This window comes from Alligator mississippiensis, chromosome 2 (genome assembly GCF_030867095.1).
Source record: "Alligator mississippiensis isolate rAllMis1 chromosome 2, rAllMis1, whole genome shotgun sequence".
In the NCBI taxonomy this organism is placed as follows: Eukaryota; Metazoa; Chordata; order Crocodylia; family Alligatoridae; genus Alligator; species Alligator mississippiensis.
The window spans coordinates 137,316,070-137,338,261 of NC_081825.1; the positions used below are offsets into that span (position 1 = coordinate 137,316,070).

Here is a 22,192-nt window from a genome sequence, read left to right on the forward strand (position 1 = left end):
TTGTCTGGGATTTTCAAAGCAGTAAAACAGAATGAGGTGTTCAATCCCATCACATTTCAAGTTGAACATTTAATTTGTTTAGAGTCTTTTGAAAAAAAACTGAGGCTGAGGTCTTCTAGGCAGGTGCCTCCTCTTTGCTATGTATTTTGGCTGTGCTGAACAAAAGGGCACCTGGGCTTTTAGGTATAATAGTAGTAATAACAAAAGCAACAACAAACAGAAGAAGTCATGTGTCTACATATAGACATGACATATGTAGACTCAATGAAGGCTTCTATAATATTTTACTTCTGTAGAATAGCATCACTACAAGACAAATCCTGCAGGTCTTACTCAGTTCTTAGTCAGATGAAACTCCCAAGATCCCAAAAACTGAGACTGTCTTTATTCTCAGGCACTCATCACTATGGGTCTTGGAAAGTGATAAATCAGAATAATAAAGGGAGTTCTCTTTGAGAAATGACTTCAGGTTTCTTACCAACACCTTTATGTGACACTGGGAACCCTATGGGGGATATGCCTATTTTTATCACTCAAAGAAAAGCAATTAATTTATTCAAGGATAGATCTCGCTTTTAGGGCCAAACCGTAAAAGTTGATCTGCACCTACAATTACTAGATCTTGCTGTTAGCCAAGAACTATTTGGAAAGAGTTACATTATTCAAGTGAAAATTTTTTTAAATCTCACACAGGTATAAGCAGACATCACTGGTCAACCACACACAACACTTTACTCCACAATTCTTGGTGAAAATCAATGGTACTCCATGAGAGGAACTTTCTCCCTCCATTAAAATGAAGGGAGAAAGTATTGCTGAATTTTACTCAGATGAAGTGAATTATACTAGATTGGAGACAGAGAGTGAAATTCTAGTTCCCACTGAAGACCATGGAGCTTGTACCATTAATTTCAATAGGGCCACCTTGCATCTCACATCTCGCACCTTGCATCTCAAGCCTGTTCCTGCATCTCTTTCCCTGGCAAGCACTGGCAATTGCTAGCGTTTCAAATGGCTCTGCTCACTTACGGATATTGTCAGTGTTCTCCCTGACGATGTCTGTCTTCAGTAGGTTATCAGCCAGCACAAAGGCACTTTCCTCCACTGTGTCAAGTAACATGGTTGCCGCACGCAGCTGGTCGCTTGCAGTCAAGTCCCTCCAGGCGTTCAGAGCCTGTGGCTGTAGGAGATTGTTAACCGTCTCAACCATGGCCTGCAAAGGAGGGTGAAAAAGGCCTTCTGTGAGTCTGAGCAAACTGTTAAGAAGTCTACAAATACATTCTACCCAGTCAGCAGAGCAGATCACTGTATGTAGACACAAAATAGCCCCATTCTCCCTTGCCCAGTCCCATTCCCCCTCGCTCTTCATGGCAATCTGCAGTGGAGTTGTTCATCAATTTTCCTCTTGACCAAGCAAGGGAAGAAAGCCTAACTTTCATTCTACAAGCTGAACAACATAATGACCAAAAAAATCATTTCTATTCCCGTGCTCTTTGCTGGTTAAAGGATGGGGAGGGAGGCTCTGGGAAGTTGGGGGGAGGGGGCAGAGGGGGCTTGTCTCTAAAGAAAACATAGGAAGTGTATTTGAAAACATGCATCTCTGCAAAGCAGTGAGCTGACAGCCACAGTCTGTTCTGAACTTAAGAAACAGAGCCAGGATGTCAGCTACAGCTATTCCAGGTTAACAAAGAATTAACTGCACTAACATTGCCCGGCCAATGTAAAATGTACACTCAAGGGATACTCTTTCCACGTAAACCCTTCAACATCTGTGCTGCTATCTTATTATCAAGGTAATAAACAGAGAGGCTCTGCTACCTGTGATCCTCAGGAGTTCCTTCATCCAGAGGATCAGCGGGTGCCCTTAGAGATTTAGATAAGGTATCACATTTCAAATCATTCCATTCAGCGAAGAGTCTTCCCTGTGCTAACAACTTGGATCCTTTCCACAGTGTACAATGCACCCTAGGTTGCTAAGTAAAAGGAGCACTCCCATTGTGAACTTCCCCAGCATTAATCTGGCTGCACGTTAGGCTGCAAACGACATTGAGCAAGCTTCACAGTTTGTAAATTACAGCTGTCAGATCCGACTGATCCTGAAGATTTTTCTTCACTAAAAACACCCGCTCACTTACTAACCACTGCTGGCCCAGCTTGTATGTAGCTAGCAAGATTATAAATAGGGAACAACAGAGCCGGTGAGCAAAATTGACTGCACATGTTTAAAAGAAAAACATGCCCAGCTAATGTTCTCTTCTGCTGGTTAGTGTTTTCATAATAACTAGTTACTGGCTGTTAAAAAATTCCTGCTTCATAATGAAACACCTCCGCTGCCAATTAATACCAGCCTCAGAAACTAATTTGCCCTTTGAGATAAAGTTGCCTTTCTTGACATCATTTCATGTGCTGAAAGGTCTGGCATCAAAGCTACTCCACTTTTCTGTGCTGCAAGGAGAGCCCTGCATGACTTCAGCAATTTACAGACCCCAAAACTGTGGCACAGATTATTCAGAGGAACAGCTGGGAATTCTTCCTCCCTCCTGCCCCACCTCCACCATGCTACAAATCCTGAGTTTACAAGATCATTTATTAACAGGACAGGGCATGACCTGTTTTCTAGGAAGACTGAGAGCCATGGCCCTAAAAGTATATGACCCAAGGATATGGTACCAGGATTGGGGGAAGGTCTGACCCACTGCTGCCTGGCAAGCATGTGAAGTCATGGCAGGGAGAGGGTGGGATAGTGCTAAGTCAGAGTGGTAGAATTTCAAATTGCTCAACCATTAGATCACTTACATGATATTTATAATAAATTGGGCTAAAGCCTATGGAAATGCAGGGATCTCCAGACTTCCAGGGTTTTTACATGTGTTCCAGGCATAGGGGGCAGGGTGCTTTAATTAGAATGGCTCCAAGAGCCATTCTAATTAAAGCACCCACAGTGTCTTGTGTATTAGCGTCCCTGTGTTTCAAAATGGTGGTGGGAGCACTTTAACTAAAGCTTGTCGAATGAGCTTTAGTTAAAGTACCCCCACTGGCATTTGAAGTGTGAGGATTCTGATACATGAGACGTGGAGGCTGGCTGGACCATGCCAATTAGCACGATCCAGCAGACTCGAGTCTGCTCTGACGTGCTGTAATTACAGCGCATTAGAGTAGCTTCCCCACACATGTATAGGCACCCCTAATGCTGATGAGGCAGACATTTTTAATCCCTAATGACACTCTTACTGATGTAGAAGACAGGGCAGGGTGGCATCATGGATACTATACCAATTGCATTAACATCTTTGTGAGGTACAAAGTGCATTTTGATGTCACTAGTCGTGTCCATCAGCAGTGAGCAGACACTGCAGAATGTACCCTTTGTGGAATCTCTATTGTACTCCACTGACATATAGAAAGCATAATTTGGAAATGTACCTACCTTCTTTTCTCTTGAGACTAACCACCTCATTTTTTTAACCCATTAAGCACCCAACATGCTTACTAAAGCATATTGAAACTTTGGGAAAATCAAGTCATAAAACTTCAAGAGCTTGTTCTATGCCACTCTTGCAAACATAAGGTGAGGTACTTGTCCCAACAAGTGTTGGTGCCTCAGCTGTTCTTATTCATATAAAGCAAAATGTGTGTGTGTGCATGTGTGTCAGTGACACGCACACATGTGTAAAACATTCACATACTAGACCTGGAACCTGTTTTTTAGCATATTGATGGTCACAAACTTTATCATCATCACACTAGCTGCTAGATTTTAAAACTATGGGCATCTATACAGATGCTCCACAGGTGAGGGGCCCTTAATTAGAGTGGCTCTGAGAATCACTCTAATTAGAGTGCCCAGACTGTCTCATGTACCAGCATTCCTGTATTTCAAAATGATGGCAGAGGTGCTTTATCTAAAGCTCACTGAGTGAGCTTTAAATAAAGCGCCTGCACAGCCATTTTGAAGTGTGGGGATACTGATACATAAGATACAGAGCACAGTGATTATCATGCTTCAACAGACTTGATTAATTGAGTCTGCTGTGATGCACTGTAATTACAGCATGTTGGAGCAGCCTCCCAGCTCGTGTATAGGCACCCTATTTGCTTTTTTAAAGTTTTTTTTTTAAAGAGATCTTGGTAAGTTTTTTAATTTCATCTAAAACAACAACAACAAAAAAAGAGAGAGACAGAGAGAGAGATACATTTAGCTGTCAAAAAGAAGCATCATAAATCTACGGTATTTAGGCATGTTTTCCAGCATTTTAAAATCTTGAAGTCCAATCTGAATAACACTTAATGCAATTCAGTAACTCACTATGGTAACTTATCTCTCTAAAGACCAAAGGGAAGTGTCATTATTTTCTAGTGATCAAAGTCTTGCCTATTTTGCTGTGCATGTCTATGCAATGTGTTTTTCTTGCAAAGATCCCATATTCAGGGAAAGCAAATTATGCATTCTCATCAGAAAAATGATGATTTTTCTCCCCCTTCAATGTTATTATGCAGAACACAATTTGCATTACTTTCATCTAGCTCAGCTGCTAATGGGCTCTTTAAATCTTTGGTAAAACAACATGTTGGATTTTATTCTTTTAAAATATTTGAATGGTAGAAAGAATTAGTTTTTAGTGCAGATCTAGCTCCTGGGTTTGGATGGAAAGGTAATGCATATTTGACTAAACTTGAAACAGATGCTCGAATGTTTGCATTACAGTGCAACATCTGCTGCAGAGATTCGTCCCGTGGAAAACTATTTTTTTCAGATGTGTATTTTAATTTTTGTTGGAGTTTTCTGTGCTTGCACAATGCAGACTTAGTCAGGCATTAAAAAGCTCTCCTGCTGAGTTGGGAGTCCTGACCTTCAGCAGGATGCCAGACTTGGAAAGTATCTGTGTGACTAGACTGAAACCAGCAAAGCCATACCACTGGTGAACGATATGATCTGAAGCCTATTGAAGGCTTTGGTGGACACTGGCAGATGAAGTCCTTATGCTTGATTTGCAAGTATCCCTAAAACACCCTTCACTGGCTTTGCATCAGGCGTGAATTTGGCCGAATGCTTTTCCCAAAGGTCAGCTCATCTCACCTAGTCTAGTGCACTAATCTAGTGTTCCAAGTGTTACATTTTAAGAAAAGCACTTCATCACAGCTGAGTGCTGCAGGCAAAGCCAAGGAGATTAGGTGTTAATATAATGTTTGGGTTTGGGACAGAGGCTGAGGTAGGTGTTTAAATGAAACAAAACAGCTGTTACAGCAACAGCTTCTAAGGCTGAGATTACACGTTGCAAGAGGAAGGAGATCAGGGGTGGGGGGTAAGCCTACAGTAAAGAAAGTACAATGGTTAGTCCTAGTTAAGGCACTGGTCTTAGGAGCTGGACCTCTGGCTCAGCTGCCAATCTCTGGTCTCTTCCCACAAGGTAGCTGTTTGACACCTGCATCCCTTTTTTAAGGAGCAGTAGCAGATTGCTCTGTCAACTGGAGAGAGTGAAGGGAGTGACTGTCTTGAATGCCATTATAACATGCAGAGAATGGCATTGGAAAACTCCACACAGAGCACTAGAAGAGTGGAGGTCAGGTCATGCCATGGGACCTTAACAGTGAACAATAGCTATGACATATGCATAGTCAGCATGAGACTACCCAAGACCCTGATAAAAGCTGGGATTTGAAAAAGGACCTAAAATGCCTGGTGTGAACAACTCCTTGTAAAAGGACTTGGGTACCTGACTCCCTTAAGCTCCTTCAAATGAATAAGCAAATCAGAAACCCTGCTGGTTCATACTTTGATTCAGTGAGTTAGATGTCTTCCATTGCTGTTTTTTTTCTTCCCTCCCCTGTTCTCAGCTTAAACATTAACTGAGTACAGCTCATCTGAAGGCAGAGATTTCAAACGGGCAGGCCAAATAGCTTTTGTGAGACTTCATGCAAAGTAAGATGTATGGGGCTCCAGCCTGTTCTTTCCAAAACAGAAACCAACCTCCTACTCCATCTTTGCATGCATATTTAACTGCCCTGAGGAAACTCCAAGGTTGCTGGGGTATAAAAATGATGATTAGAATACCACAAATAGAAAGAAGGGCTACAGTGCTAGGAAATCTCTCTTTTGCAAGCCAGCAAGCAGAGGCTTACTAGCTTGTAGCCTCGGGTCATAGACAGAGAGAAAGATTATGCTGGGGAGCTCTCCCAGTGGAGTACCAGAGGAGATGTCTTACCTGAAGCTCTCTGGTAACTGGTTTATACTTTAGGCCAAATGCAATAAACTAGGGCCCATTTTTGCTCCTATAGAAGCCAAAGGGTCCTACTGATTCCAGTCATGAAGGTTTAACCCTGCTACCATATTCTGGGATTGAAAAAGTGCCTGAGAGCAACAGACACCCAAGACCCATTGAAAATCTAGGAGATATGGGTATCTCTGAAAGTCCTGATTTATGACTTAGATTATACATTCTTAGGGGCAGGAACTGCTGCATTGGTCTTTCAGGTCCCAGTTCATGCTTGGAGTGCCTGGGCAACAGTACAATGCAGATACTTAAAAGTAAGAGCAGAGGAGAGATCTTGTTATAATAAGGGTAAACTCATTGTATCCTGACTTTGTCCTGGGATTACACAATAAATAAATAAATATAGCACCAATGTAAAAGTTTCATTGCAGAAATTTACAAATGGATATTAAAATTCACATTGTTGATGGGCAACTAATTAGGAGTGTTCCAGTAATCATACATTACTAAAAGGCTGATTGTACATATCCCATTGATTTCCTTTGTGACAGCTGCTTTGGTCTTTAAAATTGCACTTTGCTTGTTTGTTTACTTGTATCTTCTCCCCCCGCAGAGAATTCTAGTGAGGAAACTGGGTTTTAAATCTAGGAACACGTGTGGCACCAGTGGTAAACAGAATCATACCACTGAACCTTGAAACCTTGCACTTTGATATCAAATTTATTTTCTATGTTCAAAGCCCTCATTTGTTACTCGGAATAGCCTGTAGTGAATGCTGGCAGCTGAAAGACCTGATCATCCCTGTGTCCTTGTTACATAGTCTAGGAACAATTTTGTTGCCTTCCACTATTTATATACTTCAACCCACACTTGTAGGGATCACATTAGAAAAGCTAAGGCAGTGACTGAACTGAAATTAGCAACAGGAATCAAGGACAACAAGAAGTCCTTCTTTAGCTAAGTAGGGAATGAGAGGAAAACAAATGGGAGTGTAAAGCCATTGCTTAACAACTCAGGACAGCTAGTCACTGGCACACAGGAGAAAACTAAACTCCTGAATGACTACTTTGCTTTGGTCTTTCACCAGACCAAGTGGAGAATCATGCCAGGTAGGGTACAGAATGAGCAGGGTTCAGATGACCGCCTTCCTACTATTGCCATAAAACTGATGTGTGATCAGTTAAAGAAACTGGATGTATATAAGTCAGCAGTACCAGATGAACTTCATCTGAGAGTGCTGAAGGAGCTGGCTGAAGTCATCGCGGAACCCCTGGTGAAGTTCTTCCAAAACTTGTGGCACTCCAGGGAGGTCCCTGAGGACTGGAAGAGGGCCAGCGTTGTGCCCATCTTCAAGAAGGGGAGGAGGGAGGACCCAGGTAACTATAGGCCAATTAGCTTAACTTCTATCCCAGGGAAAATTCTGAAAAAATTAATTAAGGAGTCTATGTGTGATAGGCTTGCAGAAGATAGGATTCTGAATGACAGCCAGCATGGCTTTGTCACGGGCAGGTCTTGTCTTACCAACCTCATCTCCTTTTACAATCAGATGACTTGCCACCTGGATCAGAGACAGGAGGTTGACACTGTATACCTTGACCTCCAAAAAGCTTTCGATCTGGTATCCCATGATGTTCTCGTGAGAAAATTGGAAGACTGTGGGCTTAACTGTGAAACTAGCAGGTGGGTAGGAAACTGGCTACGGGGCACACCCCAGAGAGCTGTAATGAATGGATCTGTGTCATCTTAGTGGGAAGTGGCCCATGGTGTCCGGCAGGGGTCAGTGCTTGGTCCACTGCTAGTCAGCATGTTCATCAATGATTTGGATGTGGGGGTGAAGAGCTCACTGGCCAAGTTTGCGGACGACACCAAATTATGGGGAAGCATGATCACACTTGAAGATAGGCTACAGATACAGGTGGACCTAGACAGGCTTGCAAATTGGGCAGGCTGGAACAGATGAAGTTCAACGTCAAGAGATGTAAAGTGCTCCACCTGGGGACAAACAATCCCCTGCACACCTACAGGCTTGGCAATGCCAACCTGACCAGCACTATGAATGAAAGGGACCTGGGGGTAATAGTAGACCACAGTATGAACACCAGGCAGCAGTGCAACATTGTAGCCAGCAGGGCTAACAGTACTCTGACATGGATCAATCGATGCATCTCCAGCAAAACCAAAGAAGTGATTTTCCTACTCTACTTGACATTGGTGAGACCACAGCTGGAGTACTGCGTCCAGTTCTGGGCGCTGCACTTCAACAAGGATGTGGAAAAGCTCGAGAGAGTCCAGAGAAGGGCAACCCGTATGATCAGACTTGTGCGGCAAGTCATACAAGGAAGGGCTGAGGGATCTGGAACTCTTCAGCCTGAAAAAGAGAAGTGTGATAGGGGACTTGGTAGCAGCTTACCACTACATCAGAGGTGTACATCAAGGGCTCGGTGGACAACTGTTCACCAGGACACCATTGGGGAAAACTAGGAGTAATGTCACAAACTCCTGGAAGACCATTTCAGGCTCAACATTAGGAAAAAAAACTACTTCACAACTAGGATGACCAGACTGTGGAATAAGCTCCTTTCAGAGGTGGTACAATCATCTACCCTGGAAATCTTCAACAGGAGACTGCACGGTCACCTTGCTGGGGTCACCTAACCCCAGGTGTCTTTCCTGCCTGGTGCAGGGGACTGGACCTGATGATCTTCTGGGGTCCCTTCCAGCCTTACAATCTCTGAATCTCTGAATCTATAATACCATGACCTTGAGAAATGGGTTACTTTCCTACAGTTCTAAAATCTTAAAACTTCTGTTGTTCAATATTATCTTGAGCAGGCTGTCAACTGAAGAGCTGAAAAAGCCAATGAACCTACTACAGGATGCAACTTTCACTTCTTTTCAACTGTGAATGATAAAATCTAGGTTCAGACCACCACTATGAGGGCTCAGAAAGGACTTCTTGGGTCCACTGTTTGAATGTCTCTTTGGAACTTTCCAGAGGATGCTGCAAAACATCCTCTTTTGTATGGGAGCATCTGTTTAAGATAGGCCTGACAATGTTTTACAGACAGCTTCCCACAGGACTTGCACTGAGATCCTAACTTCTGTAGGAGTTGTACTCAAGTGAAGCAGTGGAATTGAGCCTTAAATAGTCCATTCTTGTAATGACTTCAATGTAAAGTGGTTTCACTAGGGCTCCAGTATAAAGACTAGGTCCAAATCTCATTCCAACAAAAGAAAAGACAATAAGTTTAATTACCTGGAGAGCTCTTTTCAGTTCAATGCCAGGGTTCAGTTGCAACAAGATCAGAACCCAGCAAGGATGAATGCTGACATCAGCAAAACAGTTAAGATTATGTTTAAAATCACACACTTCATAAGGACTAGACAATCTGGCCTTATGTGTAATATTTATCATAGATATCTGTAAGTTAACAACTGTTACAAGTTAATTGAGCCCCTCCTGTGTCAGACACATCAAAAATAATTTTAGCTTATTACTGTCAATTTTTTTTCTATGTTTTGTAAACTCATTGCAAAACAAAAAATGGTTCAAGAAAACCTGCTAATCAACAAGTCTGGCCACAGGGAGTTTGGACTGAATATTTAAAGGTATTCAGAGTCTGGTTAGTAGTGTTTGAAAAAAAGAGCTTGCCCACCTATTTACATATTTTAGTGAATTTAGAGGATACACAAAGCACTGGGTATATACAGCACTAACCACAAACACCAGATCTCTTTTCATCTAAGGGTCACAGGTAGTAGAGAAGACAGTGACATAGGTCTCTCCATGCTGCAAAATGCATAAGAGTCCAGTGCGTAAAGCACAGAACTGTGACTTAGGCCGACCAGGGTTTTGTTTCTAGTTCTGTCACGGAGCTGCTGAATGATCTTAGCTAAATCATTTCCCTTCTCTTCTCCCTCCCACTCTTTGTTGCCTTCTCTTAAATAATGAGCTCTCCAGAGCCACACCTCAAAGCATGTCTATGCTGGAAATACTTTACCAGTATATTCTAGAGTAGCAGAATTGTGTTACACCCTGGAAGAATAAAAGCTGGCCCCTCGTAACTGAAAGAAGCTGTAGCAATGCACTTTTGCTAGTATAACCACATTTATTCCAAGAGCCTGTGTCAGCACATCTATGTTGGTCAGGGATCACACCTCAGTACACCTCTTGAGTAATACAGTTGTGTTGGCAAAGTCTGTCCTGTAGACATAGCTTCACTATAGGCTTGTACAGAGCCTACACTATGGGACTCTGGTTATGACTGGGGCCTTTGGGTGGTATTGTAAGGCAAATTGGTGTGGCAGCAGCAGCAGTGATCATTATTGCTATTACTGGAAGCAGGCTAGAAATGTTATTAACTCATGGTTTAGCTGTAGTTCACTATTCTACAGCAAAAACCCAGGAAGGAACAATGGGAAAACTCACCTACTCAAAGATAACACCTCAAAGCAGAGTAAATGTCTTGGAATATAGGTAGACAAAGTTCTTTGGGTGAATCTGATATCTTTTATTAGACCAACTTAAACAGTTGGAAAAAAATTTTAAGCAAGCTTTAGGGTTTAAAAATGTTTCATTCCATCCAGGAAGACCACACAACAACTACAGAAACTTCCTTAGCCTGACGAAGGGTTTTTAAACCCGAAAGCTTGTTTAACATTTTTTCCAACTATTTAAGTTGGTCTAATGAAAGATATCAGATTCACCCTAAGAACCTTGTCTGCCTATGTCCTCAGACCAACATGGCTACAACCTACACTCTTGGAATATAGGTAAGTTTTATGGGCAAAAACAGTGATCTTGGAGTCAATATCAAAATATTACACTCCTGCTGCATTTATTAACTAATGCTAAAGTGCCTAAAAATGATTTGGCACCCAAGTCAAAGCATGTGATTTTTGCAACCAACATGCCTATAAAAGGTCTAGTGAGAACATGGTTTTATCAGTATAAAGGTGGCATATACTGGTATAGTTCTTCTTTATATATTTACCTCTATAGCACTACAATGCAAGGGAAGGTTGTACCTTTTTAATTATGATGGTATAGGTACAACTGTACCATTTTCTAGTACAGGTAAAGTCTTGTGTAATTTGTAGAAAAGCCACCTGCAAGCATTCTTTCTTGTTCACAAATTTCCTCTCTAGTGCCTCATTTCTGTTGTTTGATATAAGGAAAAAAAATGCTGATAAAACAAAAATTCATACATAAAAAAACCTCTGTAAATATCTGTGAAACCCCTGTTAGTATCTGTAAAACCCCAAAACAAAATGAATTGAAGGCCTGATCAATTCCATAGACAGAAGGTTTTGCAGGAATTGGTGCAACAGGTGTTCCTGGACATAAATAAATGCCATTAGAAAAGGAGCACACCATTACTGAGTAGCTTGAATGGACATCATAGATAAGAGGAGCAGACTGATAGCATGGATCTGGGCATATAAGGAGACACGGTACTGGAAAGGTTAATGCACTGAAACAGAGCAGCTCAAGAAATGACTGGCCTCTTTAGAATACCAAATGAATAGAACATTGTCATCTGTATAAAAGGGTCACAAGTCAAACTGGAACAGTCATCAGCCGATGCTAGGACATTGGATCAAAAATAGATGAGCATATTATTCTTTTAGCTATTGTTAAACAAGAAAAATGTCATTTTAGTTAAATGATGTCATTAAATTCTGTTCCTCTGCTGGGAGCTGGCTTCAAATCTCTCTGACGAAGCTCTTCACCATCACGTTGCTCCTTTTTCCTGTAAATTGCTCTTTTAAATTCAGATTAAAGATTTTCTTTAGCCAAAGCTCAGGTAGTGCATGATAGATAATTTAATAAAAGGAGGCCAGCCTCATCTCCAAGGCCTGTCAATGAATTTCTCTCCAGAAGGGATGAAGCAACTGTAATATTCATTAAAACACTACAACATGCACTTAGCCTGAGTTTGTCTGAAGTGCAATGAGTTGCTTTAAAAATTAAAAAAGAAAGAAAACTCTTAAATATAGAATCTAGGCTCTCCATTTGGCCTGCTAAAGCTATCTGAAAATAGAATAATACCAGCAATGGAGAGCTTGTTTTGATTTACTACTACAGAATGTGAGGGCCTCAACTTTGACTTGCAAGCTGAGCCAAATGAAAGCTCCCAGACTAGTGCACCTGGCACCATAGTTTGGGGAAGAGGAGAGCTGCCAACAGTGGTGAAAGAGCAGGTTAGGGACTATTTAGAAAAGCTGGATCTTTACAGGCCCATGGGGCTGGATGTGATGTACCCAAGGGTGCTGAGGGAGTTGGCTAATGTGATTGCAGAGCCATTGACTATCATATCTGAAAACTTGTGGCAATTGGGAGAGGTCCTGGATGACTGGAAAATGACATATATAGCGCTCATCTTTAAGAAAGGGAAGAAGGAGGATCCAGGGAACTAAAGACTGATCAGCCTCACCTCAGTCCCTAGAAAAATCATGGAGCAGGTACTCAAGGAATCCTTTTTAAGTACTCAGAGCAGAAGAAGGTGATTAGGAGCAGTCGGTATGGATTAATCCAGGGCAAGTCATGCCTGACCAACCTGATTTCTTTCTATGATGAGATGATTGCACTGTGAAAGTGAGGAGAGCAGTGGATGTGACAGACCTTGATTTTACAAGGGCTTTTGATATGGTCTCCCACAATAGTCTTGCAAGCAAGATAGGGAAGTATGGGTTGGATGAATGGACTGTAGGGTGTATACAAAACTGGCTGAATTATCAGATTTAAATCGTAGTAATCAACGGTTCCATGTCTAGTTGGCAGCCAGTATCAAATGGAGTGTCCTAGGGGTCAGTCCTGGGGCCAATTTTGTTCAATATCTTAATTAATGATCTGGAAATGTACCTTAGTGTATCTTCAGCAAGTTTGCAGATGACATCAAGCTGGGGGGAGTAGTAGATATGCTGGAGGATAGGGCTAGAATTCAGAGAGACCTAGACAAATTGGAGGACTAGACCAAAATAGATCTCATGAGATTCAATAAGGAGAAGTGCAAAGTCCTGCTCTTAGGACAAGAACGATCCCATGCACTGGTACAGACTAGAGACTCACTGACTAAGCAGCAGCTCTGCAGAACACACCCATTGAACAATATACCCTTGTTGCCAAGAAGGTTAACGGCATAATGGGCTGCATTAGTAGAAGCTTTGCCAGCAGATTGAGGGAAATGATTATTCCCCTCTATTCAGCACTTGAGAGGACACATCTGGAATACTGTGCCCAGTTTTTGGCCCCTCGCTACAGAAAGGATGTGAAGAAATTGGAAAGTCAAGTGGAGGGCAACAAAAATGGTTAGGGGAATGGGGCACAAAACTTATGATAAGAGGCTGAAGGAACTGGGCTTATTCAGTCTGGAGTACTGTGTTCACTAGAGAAGGGATGCAGACAAATTGGAGAGTCCAGCGGAGAGCAACAAAAATGGTGAGGGGACTGTGGGGCATGACTTATGAGGAAAGACTGAGGGAAATGGGCTTATTAAATCTAAAGAAGAGGACACAGAGGGGATTTAATAACAATCTTCACCTACCAGAAGTTGGGTTTGAAAGAGGATGGAGCTAGACTGTTCTCAGTGGTGGCAGATGATAGAACAAGGAACAAGGATCTCAAGTTGCAGCAAGGGAAGTTTAAGTTAGATAGTAGGAAAAACTTTCTAACATAGAGGGTAGTGAAGCCCTGGAACAGGCTACCCAGATAGGCTGTGGAACCTCCATCCTTAGAGGTTTTTAAGACCCAGCTAGACAAAGCCTGTGCTTGGATGATATAGTTCATAGGTTCACAGATGCATAGATTGTTAGGTGCTGGAAGGGAACTTGCAGGTCATTGGGTCCAGCTCCCCAGTTCTAGGCAGGAAGAAAAGTGGGGTTAGGTGACCCCAGCAAGGTGACTGTCCAGTCTCCTCTTGAAAACCTCCAGGGTAGGTGACTGCACCACTTCTGGAGGGAGTTTATCCCACAGTCTGGACACCCTGACTGTGAAGGAGTTTTTCCTAGTATTAAGCCTGAAGCGGCCTTTCAGGAGTTTGTATCCATTGGTCCAGGGCTTCCCCAGGGGTGACCTAGTGAAAAGTTGTTCACTGAGCTCCTGATGCACTCCTCTGATATAGCGGTAAGCCACTATCAAGTCCCAGTTCTTCCATGTCCTTATTTAAGTGCAATGCCCAGAATTGGATGCAGTACTCTAACTACGGTCTCACTAGTGCTGAGTATAGCAGAAGTATCATTTCCTTAGTTTTACACAAGATGCATCGGTTGATACATGTCTGCATGTTATTTGCCCTGCTGACCACCGCCTCACAATGACGGCTTATATTCTTGCGATGGTCAATCATTACCCCTAGTTCCCTTTCGGCCGTGGTGCAAGTCAAGCTGTCACCACCGAGCCTGTATGTATGTTGAGGGTCGTTTGCCCCCAGATGGAGAACCTTACACTTGGAAGTGTCAAACTTCATCTGGTTCCGGGCTGCTCAACTCTCAAGTCTGTCCAGGTCTGCCTGTATCTGCAACCTATCATCTGGCACGACCACACTGCTCCATAACTTGGTGTTGTCCGTGAACTTGGCCAGTGAGCTTTTCACTCCCCCATCCAAACAATTGAAAAAGATGTTGAAAAGCAGCGGTCCAAGCATGGACCCCTGAGGGACACCACTGGCTACTTCATGCCAGGATGACACAGATCCATTCATGAGAACTCTCTCTACCCTGTAGCCAGTTTCCCACCCACTGAACCGTTGAGCAGCTGAGCCGACAATCTTCCAGCTTTCCCACAATGATATCACGGGGTACTAGATCAAAAGCCTTTTGGAAGTCTAGATATATAACGTCTACCTCATTTCCCATGTCCAGGTGGCAGAGACCTGATAGTAGAAGGAGATGAGATTGTTAAGACAAGACATACCCACAAGAAAGCCATGCTGACTGTCGCTCAGAATCTTACCTTCCATTAGTGTATCACATATAGATTATTTAATAAGCTTTTCCAGGATTTTCCCTGGGATAGAGGTTAGGCTGACTGGCCTAAAGTTGCCCGGGTCCTCCCTCTTCCCCTTCTTGAAGATGGGCACAATGTTGGCCCTATTCCAAGTCTCAGGGATTTTCCGTGTGCACCACAAATTCTGAAAGAGTTTTTCCAGGGGTTCTGCGATGACCTCAGCCAGCTCCATCAGCACTCTCGGATGAAGTTGGGGATGGCCCTTCTCTGAGCAGGGGGCTGGACTAGATGACCTCCTGAGGTCTCTTCAAACACTAATTTTTTTGTGATTTTTTTGTCAAGGGAGAAACAAATGGAGGACATACCCTCATTTGATGGTGGAATTCTCAACAGTATAGGATGATATTAAGAGTACAAATCCTAAAGAAAGCCAATAGGTTTCATACACCCCCATCTCTTAAGTGCTTTCAAACATCTCCATCCCCTACATATTACGACAACCATTTTTCATTTTGTGCCTGGGCACTGCATCGAGTGCCTGATTCTTTGGGGTGCTGAGAAGCTCTGCCATGCCTTCAGCCAATGGAAATGCAATGATGTTTCCTTGTATTAAATTCAAGCCATTTATGAGGTGTCTAAATTCGTATTTAGGGGCGAATGTGAGATACTTGTATTTCTTAATCATGGCCTTGAAATATAAATGAAGGCAATCACCCTGACATAGGAGAGCTGTGAAAAAAGGGTAGCTGCCAACTGCAGATTGGAGTTTTTGCTTTGAATTTCACAAGCAAGGAAGACTATTCTAAGTTTGGCAAGTATCAATGGGACTCAAATGAAAGGAATTGATTGGGAAGAAGGAAATAACATATGATCTATTTCATCTAATAAGATCTTCCCTGCAGAAAAGCTTTGTGAAAACTGCATTTATGAATCATCTGTATTTGCTATTCTACTATTGGGGAATTGCGAATATATAAGCAACTACTAGTGTAATTACTCAGGGGAAGTGAACAAAGCTGTGGAAAGAGGGGGAAATGGCTTTCCAACAATAAATGTCTGTTTCTTCAACAGAATTTCCATATCCTTCTAGGGAATTCCCACAGAATATGAAAGATCCAGTCTTCCAACAGCCCAAGTCAAAGTGACATCTCCCAATGGCATCTGTAGCTCTTTGTTTTGAGACTTTTCCCAATGCCATCCAATTTTCAGGGCTGACTCAAGTTACAAAAGCCAGATAATAAGACAGAAAAGCTCGATGAATATTTAACTTCGCAAGGTTACTTGTGGGCATATTTCCATAGATATAGTTTAGTTATAGTTATAAAAATGTACACTTATGTTCCTTTTTAATATTTATATAAAGGCTGTTAGAATCCAATGATAAACTAAAGTCTGTTGCTTTGATCTGATTCTCCTAACAATAGGCTCACTGCAGCAGAAACACGCAGGGTGTGGATTTATATTTTTTCTCTTACTGACACAAATCAAGTGCAGGTTTCTCAAGCTGTGAAATATATTAAGTTCACAGAGTTTTAACAAAGGGTTACCAAACTGCAAAATCCTGCTGCGAATCAAACTACTTTCAGATGTCCTTTTAATTATATTAAATGAAAGTTAGGGCCGCTTTGATGCTTATGGGCAAACATCTAGATCTTTGAGAAAGCTGCTAAAAGTACTCCCTGTTGCTGTAGTTAATATACTACATTGTATGCACACTGCTAGCCAATTTATTCCAGCCACTTTAACAAGGATATCCAACCTGACAGGCCGCACAGAATAGCATCAGGAGTCAAGCAAAGCACAAATCATTAGAGGACTCTGAAAGTTGTTTGACACGCACCACAGAGCTCTTTGTCACACAGCCAATTAAGTGACCAAACAAGGAACTCGAGAATCCTCATTAAGTTGCTCCTTACGCTATAAATGGAGGTTGGGCTCTCTCTTGTCATATGCACTACAAGTACACAAGTAAAAGTGGCATAATTCAATTTGCACTCTGTCATGAAGGTGTAAGTTTCTTCTTTGGTTCACATGCAAGTTGATGTTAGTATTACACAGAAGAAATGGGACAGAGAAGAATTAGGCCACATTGAGTATTATAGATTAAGTCCCAGCTATCTCTCTCATCTGCTGAGGGATACCAGGTTTGCAAAAAAACCCAAACAAAACAGAACAGAGGGGGTCTTACAAGTTACAAACTTAATACTTCAAATCCTTTGAAAAAAGCCAACCTTGTTTGCTTAGAATAATTGTTCAGGCTGCTCATGTGATACTAAGGTGCATAGTTTACAAATGTTTGCTGTGAGGCACACAGAGAGGTGATAACTGGTGAACAGAACCAAAAACAGAGGCATTTCATCAAAATGACAGTAATCTCCCTAAATAAACGGAGAGCACCCAGGATGGAACTTTGCTCATGGCATGCCCTGTGCTCCTTATTAAAAGGGTGGTGTCTTCATAACACTTCCATCACCATCTCCAGTAGGACTGAGGTAAAACATTTGCATAAAGGAAAAAAAGTGCCACTTGTGGGGGTGAAAAGTGGTCTACTTTCCAGAGGTTTCAGGAAGCAGCTATAGTATGGCTAACACCTAGAAGAATCAACTGGGCTTCAGGCACACTAGGAGTAGGTTTTTACAATAACTTATAGGTGCCACTGTAGTATGCTGAGGCATACCCATGTCAGGTAGCACAGATAAGAGCAAGGAAGGGAAGATAGTCTGTGCCAGCTTTAATATGTGCTAGTAACCAGAGTAGGTATTCAGGGACCCTGGAGGGTTTTACTCTGGCCGTTAGGTTATGTTGAAATCCTATAGCCCATCTCCACTGGGCTGGGTTAAAGCTACTCAGATATTTTTGCCAGTGTGCTACACACATACACCTTCCTTTTGCTCGGTAGACATACCCTAAGTAAAAGAAGGAATGCTTGCCATGCTCAGCTAATTAGAGATATGAAAATGCCTCCACTAGAGCTAGACAGACATGGTGAGGGTAAATGCGTAAGCTTTTTCCCTCAGCCCACTGTAAACAGTAATTTGTTTTGGCCATTGTGTTCATTTAGGACAAATTGTAAAACAATAAGATTCACTTTCAGAAGTGCCTGCTAGAGGTTACCGGGGAGTTCTCTCTGAGCATTTGCATTCCAAATGGTTTGTTGTGTGAACAGATAATAATGGGATAGGCGTCTCACCTAGCCCTGGCACAAAACTTTAAAAATGAACTTGAACAGGAAATTGTGCAACAAGAAATCATTCATAGACTGCATCATGTTAAGTATGGCCTGAACCAAGATTATAGATTCTTATACCCTTGCCTGGATTAGCTTTCATAAACCTTATGTCCCTCGATATGCTAACTGCTTCATTTTTTTCTCCTACCCACCTTGCCTCTCATAACAGTGTCCCCTTCTACCTCCCCCAACTTTGTATTCTGATCACTGTCTTCTACTTAGCAGCTCTACTTCCTGCACTCCCTTCACAGCATCTGATGAAGCAAGCTCTCTATTTACAAAAGTTTATTCCATACATCTCTGGTTTAGTTAGTCCAGAAAGTTGCAAATCTACCGTGCCTTCTGAATGAACAGCACATATACACGTCATTGTAGCTCCTCCTTACTCCACTGTAGGTCCATATATTGCCAATAAAAACATGTGGTAGGCAACAACTACCCCACAAGGGCCAAAGCTTCATTTCCTTCATTGCTGGGTAGGGGCCATACAATCATAGAAAAGTAGGGCTGGAAAGAACCTCACAGGATCATCTAGTCCAGCCCCCTGCTTGAGGCAGGAGTATCCCTGACTAAACCATCAAAGGCAAGTATCTGTCCAACCTGCTCTTGAAAATTTCCAAGGATGGAGATTCTACAGTTTCTTTAGGTAGCCTGTTTCAATGACCAACCAGCTTCATAGTCAGAAAGTTCTACATAATTTCCAATGTCAGTTTCCTCTGATGAAGTCTGAGACTCTGTCCACCAAGAGCAACAAAGAAAAGCCCATCTCCATCTTTTCTAAAATCACCCTTCAGGTATTTGAAAACTGATATCAAATCCATGCCCTCAGTCTTCTCTTCACCAGACTAAATAACCCAAAGAACTTTCAGCCTTTCCTCAGAAGACATGCTTTCCAGGGCTCTGAACATTTTTGTCGCTCTCCACTAGACTCTTTACAATCTGTCAACATCCTTCATAAAGTGTAGGGCCCAAAACTGGACATGGTATTCCAGGTGAAATCTTAACAGTGATGAATACAGTGGAAGAATCACTTCCCTTGATTTGAGTGACACTTCTGTTAATACAACCCAGGTTTGCTGTTAGCTTTTTCTACAACAGGAACACACTCTTGGCTCATATTCAGTATATGGTTTACTGTAACCCTCAGGTCCTTCTTGGCAGTACTGCAGCCAAGCCAGTCATTCCCCAGTCTTTATTTGTGCATACAATTATTCCACCTCAAGGAGGAAATTGGTGAAGCAATGGCTAACACAACATGAAAAGTTCCTGGCACTAGGTATAAGGCTGAGTCAGCTTTCTTTCCCTCTGCAGCAAAGGGGGAAGACATTAAAGACCAGCTTGTACTTCTGCAAGCCACACAATCACAAATGCCCTGAGTTCAGACCCTGCAAATTCCTGATGTGCTCCTGGGAGACAATACAGATACCTGGACCCTGCCTTGAGTTTTGCTGCAAGGTCACAAGACAGCTCAAACATTAAACTCCATCCTCATCAATAAATCTTGCAAGAGACTAATTCCTTCCTCCCCCCCCCACACACACCTTTTTAAGTAAGTATGTGGGCCTTAATACTGTAAAAATGGTGTACTTCAGAATAAACTATTCTCACAACACCCCTGTGAAGAAAGGAAATACTATTATCCCAATTTCACAGGTGGGCAATGGGAGTCACACAAGATGTCTGTGCTTTTAAAAGAACTTGAATTCATGTCTCTTAAGCCCTAGGCTGACACTTTAAGGGTACAAACAGATGTTGCTTTTGCCCCAAGAGAAAACCTTTTGTCCCCAGATCAAACAGATGTACACATCCCCTATCCTACTTCAAATCCCTCTGAAGTGTGCTGGATAAAAAGCACTAACTCTTTTTCTAGGGGGATCCTGTTCTCCATCTCTACAATTATTGCAGTCTATTCTAGGGGCTGGCCAATCAGGGTGTGTGCTCTCACTGGCTACTTTCTGGTGAAAAAGCAATAGTGCAACTTGGGAGGGCAAAAGTGAATGTGCCGCTCCTGTTTTGATCCTAATAATTAATCCTGGGTCAGATGAGATGTCTGTTTACAGTCTAGTTGCCTCATGTTGTATGGACCACAAAGGCAGAGATCTACCATTTAAAAAAATCCTCTAGCCTCCTCTCCTTGTTACATCTGTCTAACAGATTTATAGCCCCACTGACATCTCCCAGCCTACTCTCCTGATTATAAGAGTTGCACTCATCCAGCCAGATAGATACTGGAAAGAATGCTGTCAGGGTAAGATGATCAATCACAAATAATAACCTCTACACAACTGTTAATCACTGAGTGTCAAATACTCAAAGTAAACTGCCCCAATCAGGCCAGAGGAGGGTGGGGGAAGGGAAGCAACTTCCATAAAATATGAATTTTGAACCAATTATGGAAAATTTTCTATTTGCTTTGCAGAATGTCTGAGAGACAGGAAGAGGCTAAAAATGAATCACATGCATTTGCATCATTGATTATGAATCATTCCCTCAGTTCAAGTCTCTGTCATGGTGATTCCTTCCACTGCATGCCTTAAATAGGTTGGCTAGAGAGCAGTGTATTTATAGGGTTGTGTTTGAGAAACAAAGGGACATCTACTTTGATTTCAAGCTTTGGTGCAGGAATCATATTTTTGTTCTATCACAAAATCATAGAGAAGTAGGGCTGTCATCCAACCCCCTATCTGAGGCAGGATCACCCCTATCCAAACTATTCTATAGAAATACATAGGATAACCTCTTAGCAAAACTACACAGTCAACCCTAACACAACAGAAGACATAACACTCTATCCTGCCACACCTAAAGCAGGGGGACCATGAATGCCAATGTCCTGAAGCATGGGGCATATGCACAGTAGAACTCAAGTATAAGTATACCTAGATCATCCACAACCAGCGGTTGTCCAATCTTTCTTGAACACCTCTAGTAATACAGCATCCACAACTTACCTAGGCAGGCTATTTCACTGCTTCACTGTTCTAACAGTGAATAACTTTTTCTGGGTATTTAAGATAAACTTACTTTGCTGCAACTTCAAGCAACTGGTCTGTGTACTGCTCTCTGCACTGAGAGAGGAAAAGTGTTCTCCCTCTTTATGGCATCCCTTTAATATTTGAAAACTGATATCATAACCCCACTTAAGCACCTTTTCCACAAGCTGAACATGCCTAGCTTCTTCAGTCTCTCCTTGTATGACCTTACCTTCTAAGCCCTTTATCATCTTTGATCATTTGTCTCTGGACCCTCTCTATAACTTTTCCACATCCTTGTACAAATGTGGAGCCTAGAACTCCAGATGAGGCCTAACCAGTGCTGAGTACAGAGGCACTATCACTTCCCACCTCTTGCACCTAATGCTTCTATTGATGCATCCCAAAACAGCATTTGCCCTTTGTGCAACTTCACCACACTGCAGACTGCTGACTGCTTGTGATTAGCGTTTCCTCCTCCAGATGCTTGTAAATGGCCTTCCTTATCATATGCTCCAATAACTTCCTAGATATTCAGCTAAATAGGCTGTAATTCCTGGACCCTCTATTTGTTTTCTTTTTTAAAGAGAGGCACTATGTTGGCTCTTTTCTAGTCCTCTGGTACCTTGACCATCTCCCATGAATATCACTGCCAAGGGCTCCAAGATCTCCCCTACCAGTTCCTTCAGCAGCCTGGGGTGAAGTTCATCAGGCTCTGCTGACTTGAATTCATTCAGATCCATCAAAAAGTATCCATATCTTTTGTCATTTTACCCCTCAGCTTGTCCCTTCCTTATCTACATAATCCTTGGTGTCTGGCTGCAACTAAATT

At 42.2% G+C, this 22,192-nt stretch overlaps 1 protein-coding gene across 12 annotated transcripts in view; it reads right to left on the bottom strand.

Annotated features, from left to right (window-relative positions):
* ADGRL3 (adhesion G protein-coupled receptor L3) overlaps positions 1–22,192 on the bottom strand; it is a 904,177-nt gene that overhangs the window by 143,704 nt on the left and 738,281 nt on the right. For all 12 annotated transcript variants that reach the window (XM_059722208.1, XM_059722204.1, XM_059722203.1 and 9 more), the window contains one exon: positions 1,030–1,213. In XM_059722208.1, coding sequence (XP_059578191.1) covers positions 1,030–1,213 — 184 coding nt within the window. The remainder of the gene's footprint in view (positions 1–1,029; positions 1,214–22,192) is intronic.